Raw genomic sequence first — 14,694 nt, 5'->3', positions numbered from 1 at the left:
GGGTCGTAGGGTAGTTCTATTTTTAATTTTTTGAGGAATCTCCATACTGTTTTCCAGAGTGGCTGCACCAGCTTGCATTCCCACCAACAATGCAAAAGAGATCCTCTTTCTACACACCCTTGCCAACATCTGTTGTTGCCTGAGTTGTTAATGTTAGCCATTCTGACACGTGTGAGGTGGTATCTCGTGGTTTTGATTTGTATTTGCCTGATGAGTGATGTTGAGCATTTTCTCATGTGTCGGTTGGCCATCTGGATGTCGTCTTTGGAGAAGCGTCTATTCATGTCTTTTGCCCATTTTTTCACCGGATTGTTTTTTTGGGTGTGAGTTTGATAAGTTCTTTACAGATTTTGGATACTAACCCTTTGTCTGATATGTCGTTTGCAAATATCTTCTCCCATTCTGTTGGTTGTCTTTTAGTTTTGATTTGTTTCCTTCACTGTGCAGAAGCTTTTTATTTTGATAAGGTCCCAATAGTTCATTTTTGCTCTTGTTTCCCTTGCCTCCAGAGACGTGTTGAGTAAGAAGTTGCTGTGGCCAAGGTCAAACAGGTTTTTGCCTGCTTTCTCCTCGAGGAATTTGATGGCTTCCTGTCTTACATTTAGGTCTTTCATCCATTTTGAGTTTATTTTTGTGTCTGGTTTAAGAATGTGGTCCAAGTTCATTCTTCTGCATGTCGCTGTCCAGTTTTCCCAGCCCCACTTGCTGAAGAGACTGTCTTTATTCCATCGGATATTCTTTCCTGCTTTGTCAGAGATTAGTTGGCCATCTGTTTGTGGGTCCATTTCTGGGTTCTCTATTCTGTTCCATTGATCTGAGTGTCTGTCCTTGTGCCAGTAGCATACTGTCTTGATGATTACAGCTTTGTAGTACAGCTTGAAGTCCAGATTGTGATGCCTCCTGCTTTGGTTTTCTTTTTCAAGATCGCTTTGGCTACTTGGGGTCTTTTCTAGCTCCATACAAATTGTAGGATTATTTGTTCTAGCTCTGTGAAGAATGCTGGTGTTATTTTGATAGGGATTGCATTGAATATGTAGATTGCGTTGGGTAGTATCGACATGTTAACAATATTTGTTCTTCCTATCCAGGAGCATGGAATCTTTTTCCATTTTTTTGTGTCTTCTTCAATTTCTTTCATAAGCTTTCTACAGTTTTCAGTGTATAGATTTGTCACCTCTTTGGTTAGATTTCTTCCTAGGTATTTTATGGCTTTTGGTGCAACTGTAAATGGGATCAATTCCTTGATTTCTCTATCTATTGCTTCATTGTTGGTGTATAGGAATGCAACCAATTTCTGTGTGTTGATTTTATATCCTACAACTCTGCTGAATTCATGAATCAATTCTAGCAGTTTTTTGGTGGAATCTTTTGAGTTTTCCATATAGAGTATCATGTCATCTGCAAAGAGTGAAAGTTTGACCTCCTCCTGGCTGACTTGGATGCCTTTTATTTCTTTGTGTTGTCTGATTGCAGGGGCTAAGACTTCCAATACTACGTTGAATAACAGTGGCGAGAGTGGACAAACCTGTCTTGTTCCTGACCTTAGGGGGAAAGCTCTCAGTTTTTCCCCATTGAGGATGATATTAGGGTTGGGTCGTTCATATATGGCTTTTATGATCTCAAGGTATGATCCTTCTATCCCTACTTTCTTGAGGGTTTTTATCAAGAAAGGATGCTGTATTTTGTCAAATGCTTTCTCTGCATCTATTGAGAGGATCATATGGTTCTTGTCCTTTCTTTTATTGATGTGATGAGTCACATTGTTTTGTGGATATTGAACTAGCCCTGCATCCCAGGTATAAATCCCACTTGGTCGTGGTGAATAATTTTTTTAATGTATTGTTGGATCCAGTTAGCTAATATCTTGTTGAGGATTTTTGCATCCATGTTCATCAGGGAAATCCAAGCAGGTGATTTTTAAAGTTCTTTTTGGGTTGTCCTTGATGCAGTGGACTTATGACTTTTCAAATGCCATCTACTATACTTCTTTGGATAGCAGGGACAGAGATGGAGAGAGTAAGACTCAAGCTGGCTTAAATGAATCTCAAGCAGCTCAAATGATGTTTCAGTCTCTCTGCTTTCCCAGGCAGGCTCTCCTTACATTACAGCAAGAAAGCCCATCTGCAACCCCAAACTCCCCAGCTCCGTCAACAGGAGAAAATACCTTTTTTCCAGTTGTTTCAGCACGTTCCCAGGTGGACTCTCATTGGTCACTGGTTGGGTAATGTGCTTATCTCTGTACCAATTAGTGTGACCAGCTGCATAGGCTGCTTGGATTGGTCAGCCTCTGCCCATACCTGAGGCCAGGTGGCCCCCAGCAGAATCACATGGTTCTAAGGTGGTGGCGGGGGGAGGGGGGGGAGGGGGGGAGGGTCATGGCTCCAAGGATTGCCAGGTAAAATACAGGCCACCAAGTTATATATGAATTTCAGATAAACAAATTAATTTTTTTAAGTTTAGTTATTTTGAAAGAGAAAGTGAGAGAGAGAGAGAGTAGGAGAGGAGTAGAGAGAATCCCAAGCAGGCTCCGCACTGTCAGCACAGTGCCCCACGAGGGGCTTGAACTCATGAACTGAGAAATCACGACCTGAGCCAAGATCAAGAGTGTGACGCTCAACCAACTGAGCCACCCAGGCTCCTCAACAACAAATTAATTTTTTAATATAAGTAAATCCATATAATATTTGGGAGATATTATACTAATCATTTATTATTTTTCTGAAATTCAAGTTTAACTAAGTGTCTTGTATTTTTAATTGCTACATATGGGAACCATGATGGCTCTCCCCAGAGTGATCAGGGAGCTGTTGCCAAAGAAGAAAGGGGTCTGTCGGGTGCTGATGGCTGACCACCTGCCAGCCCCAGTCGTGAAGGAGCCTGGGCATCTGAGGGCTCAGTCCTGCCCGTCTAGAACACCTGGGTCCTTGGCTGGGACGGCAACCAAGCTGGCCTCCCATTAAGTGCCCACAGTGGCACCTGTTGGGGAAGGAGGTGCCAAAGACTTGGTGCCACTGTGGCCAAAGGCAGCACTGTCAGGGATTGTGTGTGGAGGGCCCAGGGGAAGCCGGGTTTCCCAGCTCGGGGCCAGGCGAGTCTGCAGGCTGGAGTCACAGTTCTTGGTGGTTACCACATTTACTCCTAGGACTACTGCTTTTATTATGAGGGATAGTTGTCACCACTGTTATTATTTGTTGTTGGTATCAAATAATGGCTACATTGTATCAAACACCCCATGCCAGGCGCCAGGCCAAGTGTTTTGTAAGTCTTATTCCATTTAATTCTCATAACCACGGAGAACTATTGCCATTCCATGTTACAGGTAGTAAGTTGAGACTCAGGGAGGTGAAGTCAGATGCCTGAGATCACTCTTCTCGTATGTGACAGGTAAAACTCCAGCCTCATCCTCTTGCTGCCAGTGGTCATAAGAATGCTGGTCCCTTACAGGAGTCCAGGGCTTTCGTCTTTACTGTCTCATCTGATGCTGTGGGGGTGATTTATTTCTTCAGCTCCTGGCTTTATTTTCCTCTGTGTTGATGTCCCACTCAAATAGGTGCTCTCCATGTGCTGCTCTTACCCCAACGGGTTCCAGACTCCATTCTGTCCGCTGAGCAACTTCAGTGGGAGAAAAGCTCCCCTTTCTTGTACAGTGTCCCAGCAAAAGCCCCGAGAATGAAGGCCATTGGGTCGGCCTGGGCCACATACTCATCCTGAACTCAGAGGTTCTGCCCGGGATGTTCTGCAGCAGGAGTGGGAAGGGTGCTCCCTGCCCCCAGAGCTCTGTGTGGACGTGTGACATCAAGGCCAGGCTGATGGGGGGCAGCGCCACCCCTGCTCGTAGGGCAGCCTTGAGGGCCAGGGTGAAGACGGATGACACCCCATCTCCGAAGCAGGCTCTGAGGCAGATAGGTTCCCCTCATCCCTCCGGATATGGAGGAGAGGAGCTCTGTCCTGTTCCCACCCTGGGGCCATCAGAGACTTTCAGGGCTGAAAAATTAGGCTGGCAGGATCCAAAGTGCCCAGAAAATAGCATTCTGTAATTCCCATCTTTACCCCAAAAGGGATGGTAGGTTACAGACAACGGAGACTATGAAATTAACATTCACTGTGCACTTGCTACGTGCTTCACTGCTGCTGTATCTCGGTGGCTCTTCGAATAACCCTGAGTTAGGGACCACCATGGCTCCCGTTTTTCACATTAGGAAAGGAGGCTCAGAGACTTGACGTGACTTCCCCAAGGTCACATGGCTGGGAGGTGGCAAAGCCAGGAATCAAGCAGCTCTTACAGACACTGGCACAGAGGTCACCCCAAAGAGATTTCCACTTTCCACAGCACATTTCACCTTCCAGGCTTCCGGCTCTCGCTTCTTCGAGGCAGGAGCCAGGCTCGATCCCTGCCAGGGACAGTCTGTGATCCACCACATGAGAAACCAAAATATTTTTCTTGGTGCAGACTCACAGTTCTTTCAGGGCCAGCAAAACTGGTTCCGAGGATGTGAGGACAGAGTGCATGGGAACCCCTGGATGACAGAGCCAGAGCGACACCTGCCCCGGCAGCCTGGAGGGGCTGGTTCACGAGGGGCTGTGGGCGTGGCGGTGCCACTCCCGAGAGCCAGCACAAGCCGGCGGACCCAGCTGGGGCCAGGCGGTGATGCCTGCCTCCCGCTCCGTGGTCAGGACTGCGGGAGCCACGGTGCCATGGACTCCAGACAAGCCCCTTACACCTCTCCCACCTCGGTTCCCTCGGGTGTAAGACAGGGATGATACATGCTGCCTCGGAGGCTGTGGAGGGGCATAAGGGAGACAGAAGTAACGCGTGTCCAGAAGCGGGAACACGCTTCACATCGATTCCAATAATGGACGCCAAGAGACACTGCCCCCCTTCTCCCTTGCTCACAGAAACCCAGCTTCCTCAGGGCAACAAATCCTGCTTGGTCTAAGCCAGGCTTTCCCTGCTGGAGGGGAGTCTGTCCTCCCTCGGGCAACGTCTGGAGACCTTTCTGGCTGTCACAGCTGGGGAGTGCCACCAGCATCTGGTGCACAGCAGTCAGGACAGCCCAAGACGACAATAGTGCCCAGGCTGACAAACCCTGGCTGGAGCCAGCCCTGACCCCACGTTCCCAGCCTCCCTTGCAGCCGGGGGGATGCCTGGTGACCAAGAAACAGCCTGTGAGGCCAAGGAGAAAGCTGCGGGGGCCACAAGGGAGGCCTCTGCCTCCACGGTGGAAGGGACCATGCCCTCTCTACCTTCATCACCCACCAAAATGCGGATGTGATACCTGCAGCTGCAGGAGTCAGCCCACCGGGAGGAGGCACACGAGGAAAAGGTCAAGATCACCAGGAGGCTAGTCCTGGTCCTGACTCCATCCAGCCACTGAGTCAGTGCCCACAGCCACCACCGTGTGACTTCTTGTTATTGAGAAAAATCAACACCTATTTGCTAAAGTCACTCAAATTACACTATTCTGTTACTTGTGGCCAATTACAGTCTTAACAGATACAGAAGCTACTGGCAAAAACCCTGACAGAATCCACATGATCCGTGAGTTTCAAACCAAGACAAAGCAAAAGCCCAAGTCCTCACCACGGCCTACAGGCCAGTCTGTGGTCTGGCCCCCACCGCCCCTCTGACCTGACTTCCTACTTCCATGCCACTGACCTTGGACGTGCCCCCGGGGCCTGGCCCACACGGGTCCCTCACCGCCATACACCTGTCTGACCTGCCGGTGTGGGGGCTGCCCCTCCCCCAGATGCACTCTGTTTCCCTGGTGCCACGGTCTGACATCACCTTCTCTGTGCCTCTTCCCCTCCTTCCCGGCCGGGTCACGGTGCTTGGAGCACGGCACACGGGGGGCACCCAAATATTCATGGAGGAAAGAAAACAGCTTTCTTTTCACAATATTTATCAATTCCATTTTCAAGATCGGATCTTTTAGAAAATCATCTGAAAACCCTGCTCTAATAAATAATATACCTCTAATTACAACCCCTTTTTTTTGATTATACAAATGAACCGCATCTTTTTAAGATAAACCCTGTCCAACGTGGGGCAGATTTTTTGAGCAACTCCATTATGCAGAGTTTCTGTGACCCCAGGACCCCAGACCTGTGCCTCTTCTTAATGGGGTGCCCGGGGGTGGGGGTCAGTACTCCACACCCCGCATGGCAGCCACCGTGGCGGCAAGGCGACGGGGCAGGCCTTTGCTGACCTGCCTGTAGTCCTCGGGTTTGCTCTTCAAGAGTGTCCCAATGTTCTGCAGGGGGCGAGATGGCTGCAGGCCCAGGGCGTCCATCACGTTGATCAGGTAATCTGTGGGGATGGGGAGCAGACAGACACAGCTAAGCAGACTGAGCTCCGAGGGAGACAGAGCCCTAGAGGCCTTCCTGAGTGAGAAACAGAGAGGTCCACCCCAAGACCCCCAAGATGCTGGGTGTCCACTCTGCCCCCATCAGCCAGGCCTTTACTCTGAGGGTTTTCCCAAGAGGATTAAACCTACTGTGAGCTTGGCCCGAATTCAGGAATTCTAACTGAAGAAAGGACTGGCCAACCCCACAGCGTCCCCACCACCCAACCACACGCTCAGCTCCAGCTGGACCAGCTGACCTCACCCAAAGCTCTATAGTGGGACTCCTCTGACTTCCTGGCCACACTCCCCAGTGGACCCCACCGACCACATGGAGAACCCAAGGAGTCAGGGGACACAAGGGCTTCTGTGAGCAGAATCCCCACCACGAAGTCAAGGTCGGGGCCTAAGTGCACTGCAGTTCCCGCGCTAACCCCCTGGGGCACCAGCTGAGGATACATTCCTGCGCCCACCCAGACCACAGCAGTGAGAATCTCCAGGACATGGTTCAATGACTCTGTCCTCCTAAAAAGCAGCCCCATGACTCTAACCAACACTGGCAGAGCGGGGAAGGAGAAAACTGGTTTCCAAGTTCGGGCTGAGCTCAGCGAAGTCCTTTCTCACTGAGTCTCTGCTTCTTTCTGTCGATGCCATGTAGTCAGGACGAAATGGGACAAAGCATGTGTCGCCACGGAAGCATGTGTCGCGGCTGGTAACCGAGTGCTGCCCCGACTTCCTCCTTCCTGGGCAGGCACAACCTGGACCTGAGGAAAGCTGCCTACGGCGTTCTCTGGTTCCTCCGCAGACCCCTGGCATGCCCTGCAGACGCCTGCCGACTTTCCGTCAATGGCGGGGCTCATGTCTTCTCGCTGACGGGACCGCAGCTCCAGGCGCGGCCTGCATCTTCCCTGGTGTCTTCTGGAGGCTTCCTGCCCTGCCCTGCCCTGGCTGGCTGGCTGGCTCATGTCCAGCCCAGGATGGGCTGCTTCCCAGGAAGGGCGCCAGCGATTGGCCAGGTACCTGTCGCTGCACAAGTTTATCCGTAACTGAGCTCCACTCTACTGGGAGCTAGGAGCTGCATCAGAGTGGCAGCCCACGGTCTCCCATGACACTTCTGTTTGACCAGCAGAGTGAGTCTGGGTTTTGTTTTGATGCTTAATTTATCTTTAAGGTGGCCACAGCCCTCCCCTGTGGTGCTACCCGTGGTGCCACCGCCTGGCAGCTTCACACACCAGCCCTGCCTTCCTGGCTCCTCACCACACTCCTCACTGTGTGAGCTCAGTAAACCCAGGGATGGCCGAAAGCTCCATGCCCTGCAGCCAGCACGTAACAGATGCTCCGTCACTGCTGAATGGGGAACAGGATTCAGGGGGACACGAACAGAGAGAGAGAAATAATAGGGGCAATGCCCACATCTCACTAGTTCCGGCACGTTCCGTCCTCACTGCTTCTGTCTGTACTAACAGGGACCACCTATAAGCCCCTGAGTCTCCTCATCCGTCTTCCCTGAACACTGTGCCCAGTGACATGGAGAAGGGCTGGCTGTTCCTCTGTAACCGCTGAGAGCTGACGGTGGAATGAAACCAGGACACCTGGATTCCGGGCCTGGCTCTGTCACTAGTGGCTCTGGGACCTGGAGGAAGGTGCCTCACTTCTATCTCTTCTGCGGCTTGGCCCTGTGGTCCATCCAGGTCAAAGCTCTTCTAGGTCCCCAGGGAGCTGATGATCTTCGAGGCTCTTACCACCCTCTCCCCACCACCCCGAGAGCTGCCTCAGGTGAAGAGCAGACAGGTCAATGGAATGATACCAAGAGAGTGGGGAGACTCCCCTCCACCTGCCTACAGCACCCCAGCCTCAGAGCACCACATCCTGTAGGGATGGGTGCCGGTGGGAGCAGGTGGACACGTGCCCCTCTAACCCAGGGGGCAGGCAGGTATCACGGCCTCGAGGTAGGTGGCCTCGTTATTCAGCACGATGGAGGGGGAGACCTCCGTCACATGCCAACGTTACGGGGGAGCTCTGAACGTGAACATGGCACCGGATGTGGGTATGAGGGCTCGGCTCGGTGCCTAGCATGCCTGGTGCGTGGTGACAACATTGGTTTGGGTGATTATACAAATGCAGTAGAAGACAAGGCAGCACAACACACGTCTGTATCACTTACTTCGAGTCGCCTCACTGAAGCTCCCCTTAACAGCGCTCAGCCTCGGCAGCCCATCAGGATCCCCCAGGACGTTTTTCCAAATACTGACATCTAGCCTTCAACCCAGACTTACAAGGCCAGAATCCCTGGGGGCCAGGTCTAGAGAATCTGAATTTGTAACACGCTCCACAGCCAAGCTCAGAGGTGAAGTCAAGGGGAGAGCTGGAGTCGACAGATGCCTCGGGCCCCAGCTGTCCCTCCCATCACCCATCCTGGGGGTGGGGGGGAGCTCACCGATGTCGGTGACCAGCTGCTTGGTGGAGTGCGGGGTCAGCTCAGGGATCTGCAGGATCACGTCACAGTAGGTCTGCATGGTGGCTCTGGCAATGGAACCCAGCCAGTTATCAGCTATGTTGTCCAGCTCAGGCAGCTCATCCCCTAGGAGGGAGAAAAGGTCACCAGAAGGTCCTGCTCAGGACAATCCCATCGCCAACAGCTTTTACCTTCCGAGTGACCAGGCCCACAGCACGTGTTGTATGCACAAACACGCCAGGGAGCTATGGTCTCAGTGGGGAATGCAGGGAACCGAAAACAATCACAACTTGGGTCAACTGGTATCGACTTGAGTGAGAAGAGGATTCAGAAGAAGAAACAGTCAGGGGAGGGAGAGTGATCTCTGTGTTCCCAAAGGCAGGGGACTGGGCATAGCCATGAGGGCCTGGAGGGAGGGCAGCCCCACAGCAGCTGAGAAGGCGGGAGAGTGGTCACAGCCAACAGGGAACAGGCGGCACGTCAGGACTGAGACCTGGGCCAAGGCCACCAACCACTGACGAGCTGGGTGCCGCCCAACCTCTCAGAGATGCTCGTCGTCTGCTGTAAAATGGAGGGGACAACAGTCTTGCTGTTCCGGGGCTGCTATGGGAATCACCAGAGGCCTTGGCACGGGTCGAGCGTGTGTGCCACACACTTGGTGCTATGCACACAGTGACTCTTGGTGTCACACCACTTATGGGGAGGGAGAAAGGGTATGGAGGGGGGTGCAGCAGGGGGCAGTGCTGGGGGACCAGAGCTAGGTCACAGAGGGCTCCCTGAGAACCACGTGGACCCCAGGTCGGAGGAAACAGGCAATGGCTGCGGGATCCCAGCAAGATTGCAATGTGACAAGCCCACGTCGAGGGGAGAGCCAGTCAGGCTGGGGCGGGGCAAGGGGGAGGACGGAGCAGCCATTCTGGCCACACAGGCCTGAGCTGGGGGGTGGGAGGAAGGTGGCCACCTGATAACAGAAATGGGAAGAAGGGGAGGAAGGAGAGCAACATTAAAACAAAAAAGTATGGGGACGAGCACTGAAAAATAGTACCTTTAGGAGAAGGTAAGCAAAGTGCTTCCACCACCACCACCACCACCAATAATAATAATATAATAATAATACAGAACATAAAGCTGCATGTCAAATATCATCTGTGCAGACAGTGGCGTCCAGAGGGCGTGTGGGAAAACGGAAACACCATCATGTTCGATGATGGGACGTCATGATTTATTCTTTCAAACCCATGACCTTGTTTGATATCTAGCATCTATACAACAAGCACAAACTAGAAAGTTAAAAACCAAGACAGGATGAACATAAACAAGCACAAGGACAAGAACGTGAAATCTAGGGCTTCCGCCCCAGAACCAGATGTGATTTTATTCTCACTGTGATACCTTCTTAAGCTGCTGAATCTTTCATATATCACGTGATTTTTCTGTTTGTCCAACCTTATGAAGGAGGCCTATAATATCCAATGTTAGGATAAGATGACTGTTGATCAGAAAGTATACGGTCCCTGTTCAACCTCGCCAGGCCCAGATCATGAGAAAAAGGAAAAGTTTTAATTCATTGTCATTTTACCTTGTCGGTTTAGAGATCTAGGAACGCTGGGGGGTTGGGAACAAGCTGTGGCCAGAGGCATCTGGACAGGAACATCGCCTCTATGGTGAAGGGTTTATGTTTGTTCTCACGAGCAAAACTGTTCTGGGTGCCACTGTTCCCAGAGAGAAGGGGCTCGCATTCACCGGGTGGGACCCTTGCAGACCCTGCTTCTACCTCCAGTGAGTACGTGTGACCCAGACCTGGGACCCTCGTGCCACTGCCTCCCCGGCTGAGGGGCACTGGCGGAGCCCCTCTCCAGGGACACCTGGCACACGGTGAAGCAGTCAGGATGCCCTGTCCCTAGTCTACTCTGTCCTGCAGAAGTTCCTCGGGGCGGGGGGGGGGGGGTACATCAGGTGGACCCCATCTTTCCTGTCCCTATTTTAGACTCTCAACAACTCTCTCCCAGGGAGTCTGGAGAGGGGCGTGTGCGGGTAGGGGGAGGCCGGCAGCTACAGCGAGCCCCCTCCTCGCTTTCTGGCGGGCCCTTCTCACCTTGCTCAGGAGGAAAGGGCAGCTTCCCAGCATGCAGCGCCAGTTCCAAGGCAGAGTCCTCCTGAGTCACAAAAGGCTCGAGATTCAGGGGGAGGGACATGATATACTGCCCAATCTGAAACAGAAGAAAGCACTTTCAGCCCACACTAACACAGGTAATTATTTCTGCAGTACATTCGCGTGCAGGCATTTAGGGTGCAGACAGAACCATTAGGCCTGGGGCAGCCCCTGATCTTTCCAGTGTGCAGTAATACTGACTGCTACGACAGCACCTTAAAAAAATCAATGGGAACTTGCATGTATGTCACAGATTCATCCTCACACTAATGGCCTCACTATTTTTGGAATGCATTCAATGCAATCTCTACCTCAAATGAGGTAATAGATACCGACAAGCAATAATAAGTTATTATTACTATTCATAGATCCCAAACCAGGAAGGTGCTAAGGTCAGCAAGTGCATGGCCAAGCAAGAGTTCAAATCCTGTCTCCTGGACTTGGCTGTGGGTCTCTTTTTTAGAAATGTTCTAACTAAGAGAAGAAAGGAATTTTGTTGGGGGAAAAAAGCTACTTATGAATTAACCTGGAGGGAAAACTGTTGTTTGGATAATACAAACTCTAGAAAATAAAGACCAACACCACCTTCTTGGCTGGTGGGGGCTCGTAAAAGACCAGATTACCAGACATTTGGATTGAGCCCACAAATAATACAGTGTTTGTCCCGTGTTTGTCAGACGCACATGGCAGTCATCATGGGTAGACTGCAGACACCAGTTTCTATTAAAACTCATGCCTGTTTTGGTTTTAAGGTCAATATATGCTTTTGTTTCACAAATGAGGTTGGTTTTCAGGTTATGACAACATATTGTTTTTTTCTTAAATGGCTTTGAGCCTGTTCTTGCTTTTTGGGGGGTTCTATATTTATCCCACACATTTAAATTTACAGTTGATACTGATTCTGCAAAATGAAAGTCCAAGGATTATCCAAGTAAGATTTTCCCCTCCTGGCCTCACACACACCGACACGGTGGCAGACCCCCAAAATCTCCCAGCCCAGAGGGAGATTCCACACATTTCCAAACACTAAATGTGGGCTGGCTATAGTAAGTCTAAACATCCTATGGTCCATCATGCTAACAAAACAGAGTAGTTTGCTCTCCCTTTAAAGAGGTACACAGATGGTAAAATAAACGAAGTCAGCCTTTTTTCCTTTCATTTACTTAGTATAGTCTCTCATTCAAACTAGACAAGTGGGGGGGGCGCCTGGGTGGCTCAGTCGGTTGAGCGTCCGACTTCGGCTCAGGTCATGATCTCACGGTCTGTGAGTTTGAGCCCCGCGTTGGGCTCTGTGCTGACAGCTCAGAGCCTGGAGCCTGCTTCGGATTCTGTGTCTCCCTCTCTCTCTGCCCCTCCCTCACTTGTGCTCTGTCTGTATCAAAAAATAAATAAATGTAAAAAAAAAATAAAAAATTTCAAACTAGACAAGTGGGCCACTTTCCTCACTAATAACAACCATCACCATGCCTTTCAGCTTACAAATGGCAACGAATTCATCATTTTGCCACAAGGCTGGAGGAAGAAAAGGATGCTATGGGATTTCTCCATTCTGATTCCATGTGGCAGGTACTTCCTGAATACTGACTATGTGCAAAGAGTCCGGGGAGTGCTCCTGTGTTTGGTATACTTCTCACCTGTAGCCATGACCTTCTGGCTAAATCCACACGCCCAGCTGTACTTGAAATGAAGCGTCAGGATCACTATACCTCACATCTACGGTGTTTTTCATTTTTCAAAGCATTTTCTCCTATCTCACCCTATATCATGCTCGTGTGGCTGTTGTGTGGGAGAGGGCATTCACCAAGGAGGCAAAGTGTCACTTAGGTGCCAAATTTCGATAACCTGGTATCTTAAACTTCAACGAGTTGGCTTAGATGGTGGGGATTGCTGTGGTCCCTGGACAGTTCCCATGACTGCAGGTCTCCCTCGGGAGTTCTGTCGACATTCATCTTTTGGAAATCAGTGCAGACAGGGATGCCTACCATCGCACCTGAGGATATTTTCCTACCGTTCTCACATACGCAATAAATACTCCTTGATATCCTGTTTGGGTAAGCTCAGTGACTCAGGAAAAATGAAGAGCTAGCTTTGTGGTCAGATGGACTTGGGCTTGAGTTCTGGCTCTACCACCGTGTGACCTTCCTGGTGTCCTCATCTCTGACATGACGATGACCTCATACTTACTCCAAAGGGCCATGCCAAGGGTGAAATTAATGTTGTGATACATGCATAAAGCTCCTGGCGTCCTAACAGAGTGGCCACTGGATAAATGGTTTCCCTGCCCCTCTCTCACTCCCCACAGCCTTGCTGCTGGCCTGTGAAACATTACTGCCAACCAGCTCACATTGTCGTCAAGATAAAATTCTGCCTAGACGGCGCGCTAACTCATGGCATTGATAAAAGCCTAGCACTGAGCTTGCACACAGTGTGGGTTCGATGAGTGTTCATTTCCTGAGTGCAGGTCACCAGCCCCCAGGTACAATCTGTAACTCAGGGGGGTCACGCCAGGTGGAAAAGGGCCCTCCCTTACTCCTCCATGTCTCAGTTTCCTCAGGAATGATTCCTTAAGATCATTCAATAATCTCTCAAGTCCCTTCCAGCAACATCATTTCCGGAATCAATCAATAGATTGTAATGCATACTGGCTCAATTCTAAAAATAAGGTTATTGCCATTGTTGTGAAAAGCAGCCCACATCTGAACAGTTTCATCAGTAAAGGTTATCAGGTAATGGCCTGGAAAACGGGAGGAAAGAGACTGCCACTTTGAACTGGACACCCTCCCAACCGACAGAGAAAACAATGCCATCTTCCTCGGTACTGCTGGTGGGATCACCAGACATTTCTAACCATACAAGGGTCACTTTTAAAATTCCTTTGTATCTCTTACAATAGAGTCATAACTGGCACAGCAGTGGGTTCTAAAGTGACAGCATTAGGCAGAGATTGCTTATCCCAGAATCACCCTGGAGAAACCCAGATGTCTCTCAGAGCTGGACTGTATTACTCTACCCAGTATTTGTCATCCACACTGACCTCCAAGAGCGACAGAGCTAGACTGCAGCAAGGAAGGAAAAGAAAGGCCACGTGCAGATGTCTTGGTGACTGTCAATTCCCAGGGGTGAATGGAGGAGGAACTGCCCCGCTCCCCTGTAGGGTCTAGTCTGTTCTTTTTCTAATATTAAACCTCTATAAATACAATTCTTAAGAGATTTATTTCCTGCTGTGAAATTCCACATGAAAGTATTCCACACAGGGCCTGGTGCATAATAGGTGCTCACTAAAATGTTTGCTGAATTTGAATTCAGAACTATATACACATTGTTCCTCTGAAAAGTCCAGAGAAGAATCTGGCCACCTGCTTCCTGTCCTCCCAAGTCAGAATTTCCTATGTGTACTCACACTGTGATGCCCTTAGGTACTGGTCATGCCTCACATCGGGAGGTGTATGAACATGTTACATTTTTGAAATCAGCTTGTTTTTCGTCAGTTGATTTAATAAGGAAATCAGCCGCCTTTCCTTAAAGTCCTGGATATGGGGGCACCTGGGTGGCTCAGTCGGTTAAGCGCCTGACTTCGGCTCAGGTCATGATCTCATGGCTTGTGGGTTCAAGCCCCATGTCGGGCTCTGTGCTGACAGCTCGGAGCCTGGAGCCTGCTTCAGATTCTGTGTCTCCCTCTCTCTCTCTCTGCCCCTCCCCTGATCATGCTCGTGTTCTCTCTCTCTCTCTCTCTCTCTCTCTCTCAA

The 14,694-nt window shown here is 50.3% G+C and overlaps 1 protein-coding gene across 2 annotated transcripts in view; it reads right to left on the bottom strand.

Annotated features, from left to right (window-relative positions):
- Window positions 1–5,883: 5,883 nt before the first annotated feature.
- The window catches only part of COG7 (component of oligomeric golgi complex 7), an 81,501-nt gene continuing 72,690 nt past the window's right edge, over window positions 5,884–14,694 (bottom strand). For both annotated transcript variants that reach the window (XM_045461611.1, XM_045461612.1), the window contains 3 exons: window positions 10,892–11,006; window positions 8,779–8,922; window positions 5,884–6,307 (listed from right to left, as the gene is read on the bottom strand). In XM_045461611.1, coding sequence (XP_045317567.1) covers window positions 6,141–6,307; window positions 8,779–8,922; window positions 10,892–11,006 — 426 coding nt within the window. In that variant the 3' untranslated portion in view covers window positions 5,884–6,140. The remainder of the gene's footprint in view (window positions 6,308–8,778; window positions 8,923–10,891; window positions 11,007–14,694) is intronic.

This window comes from Leopardus geoffroyi, chromosome E3 (assembly GCF_018350155.1).
Source record: "Leopardus geoffroyi isolate Oge1 chromosome E3, O.geoffroyi_Oge1_pat1.0, whole genome shotgun sequence".
Lineage (NCBI taxonomy): Eukaryota > Metazoa > Chordata > Mammalia > Carnivora > Felidae > Leopardus > Leopardus geoffroyi.
Note: the sequence above shows the minus strand (reverse complement) of the source record. Positions and strands in the feature narration are given on the sequence as shown.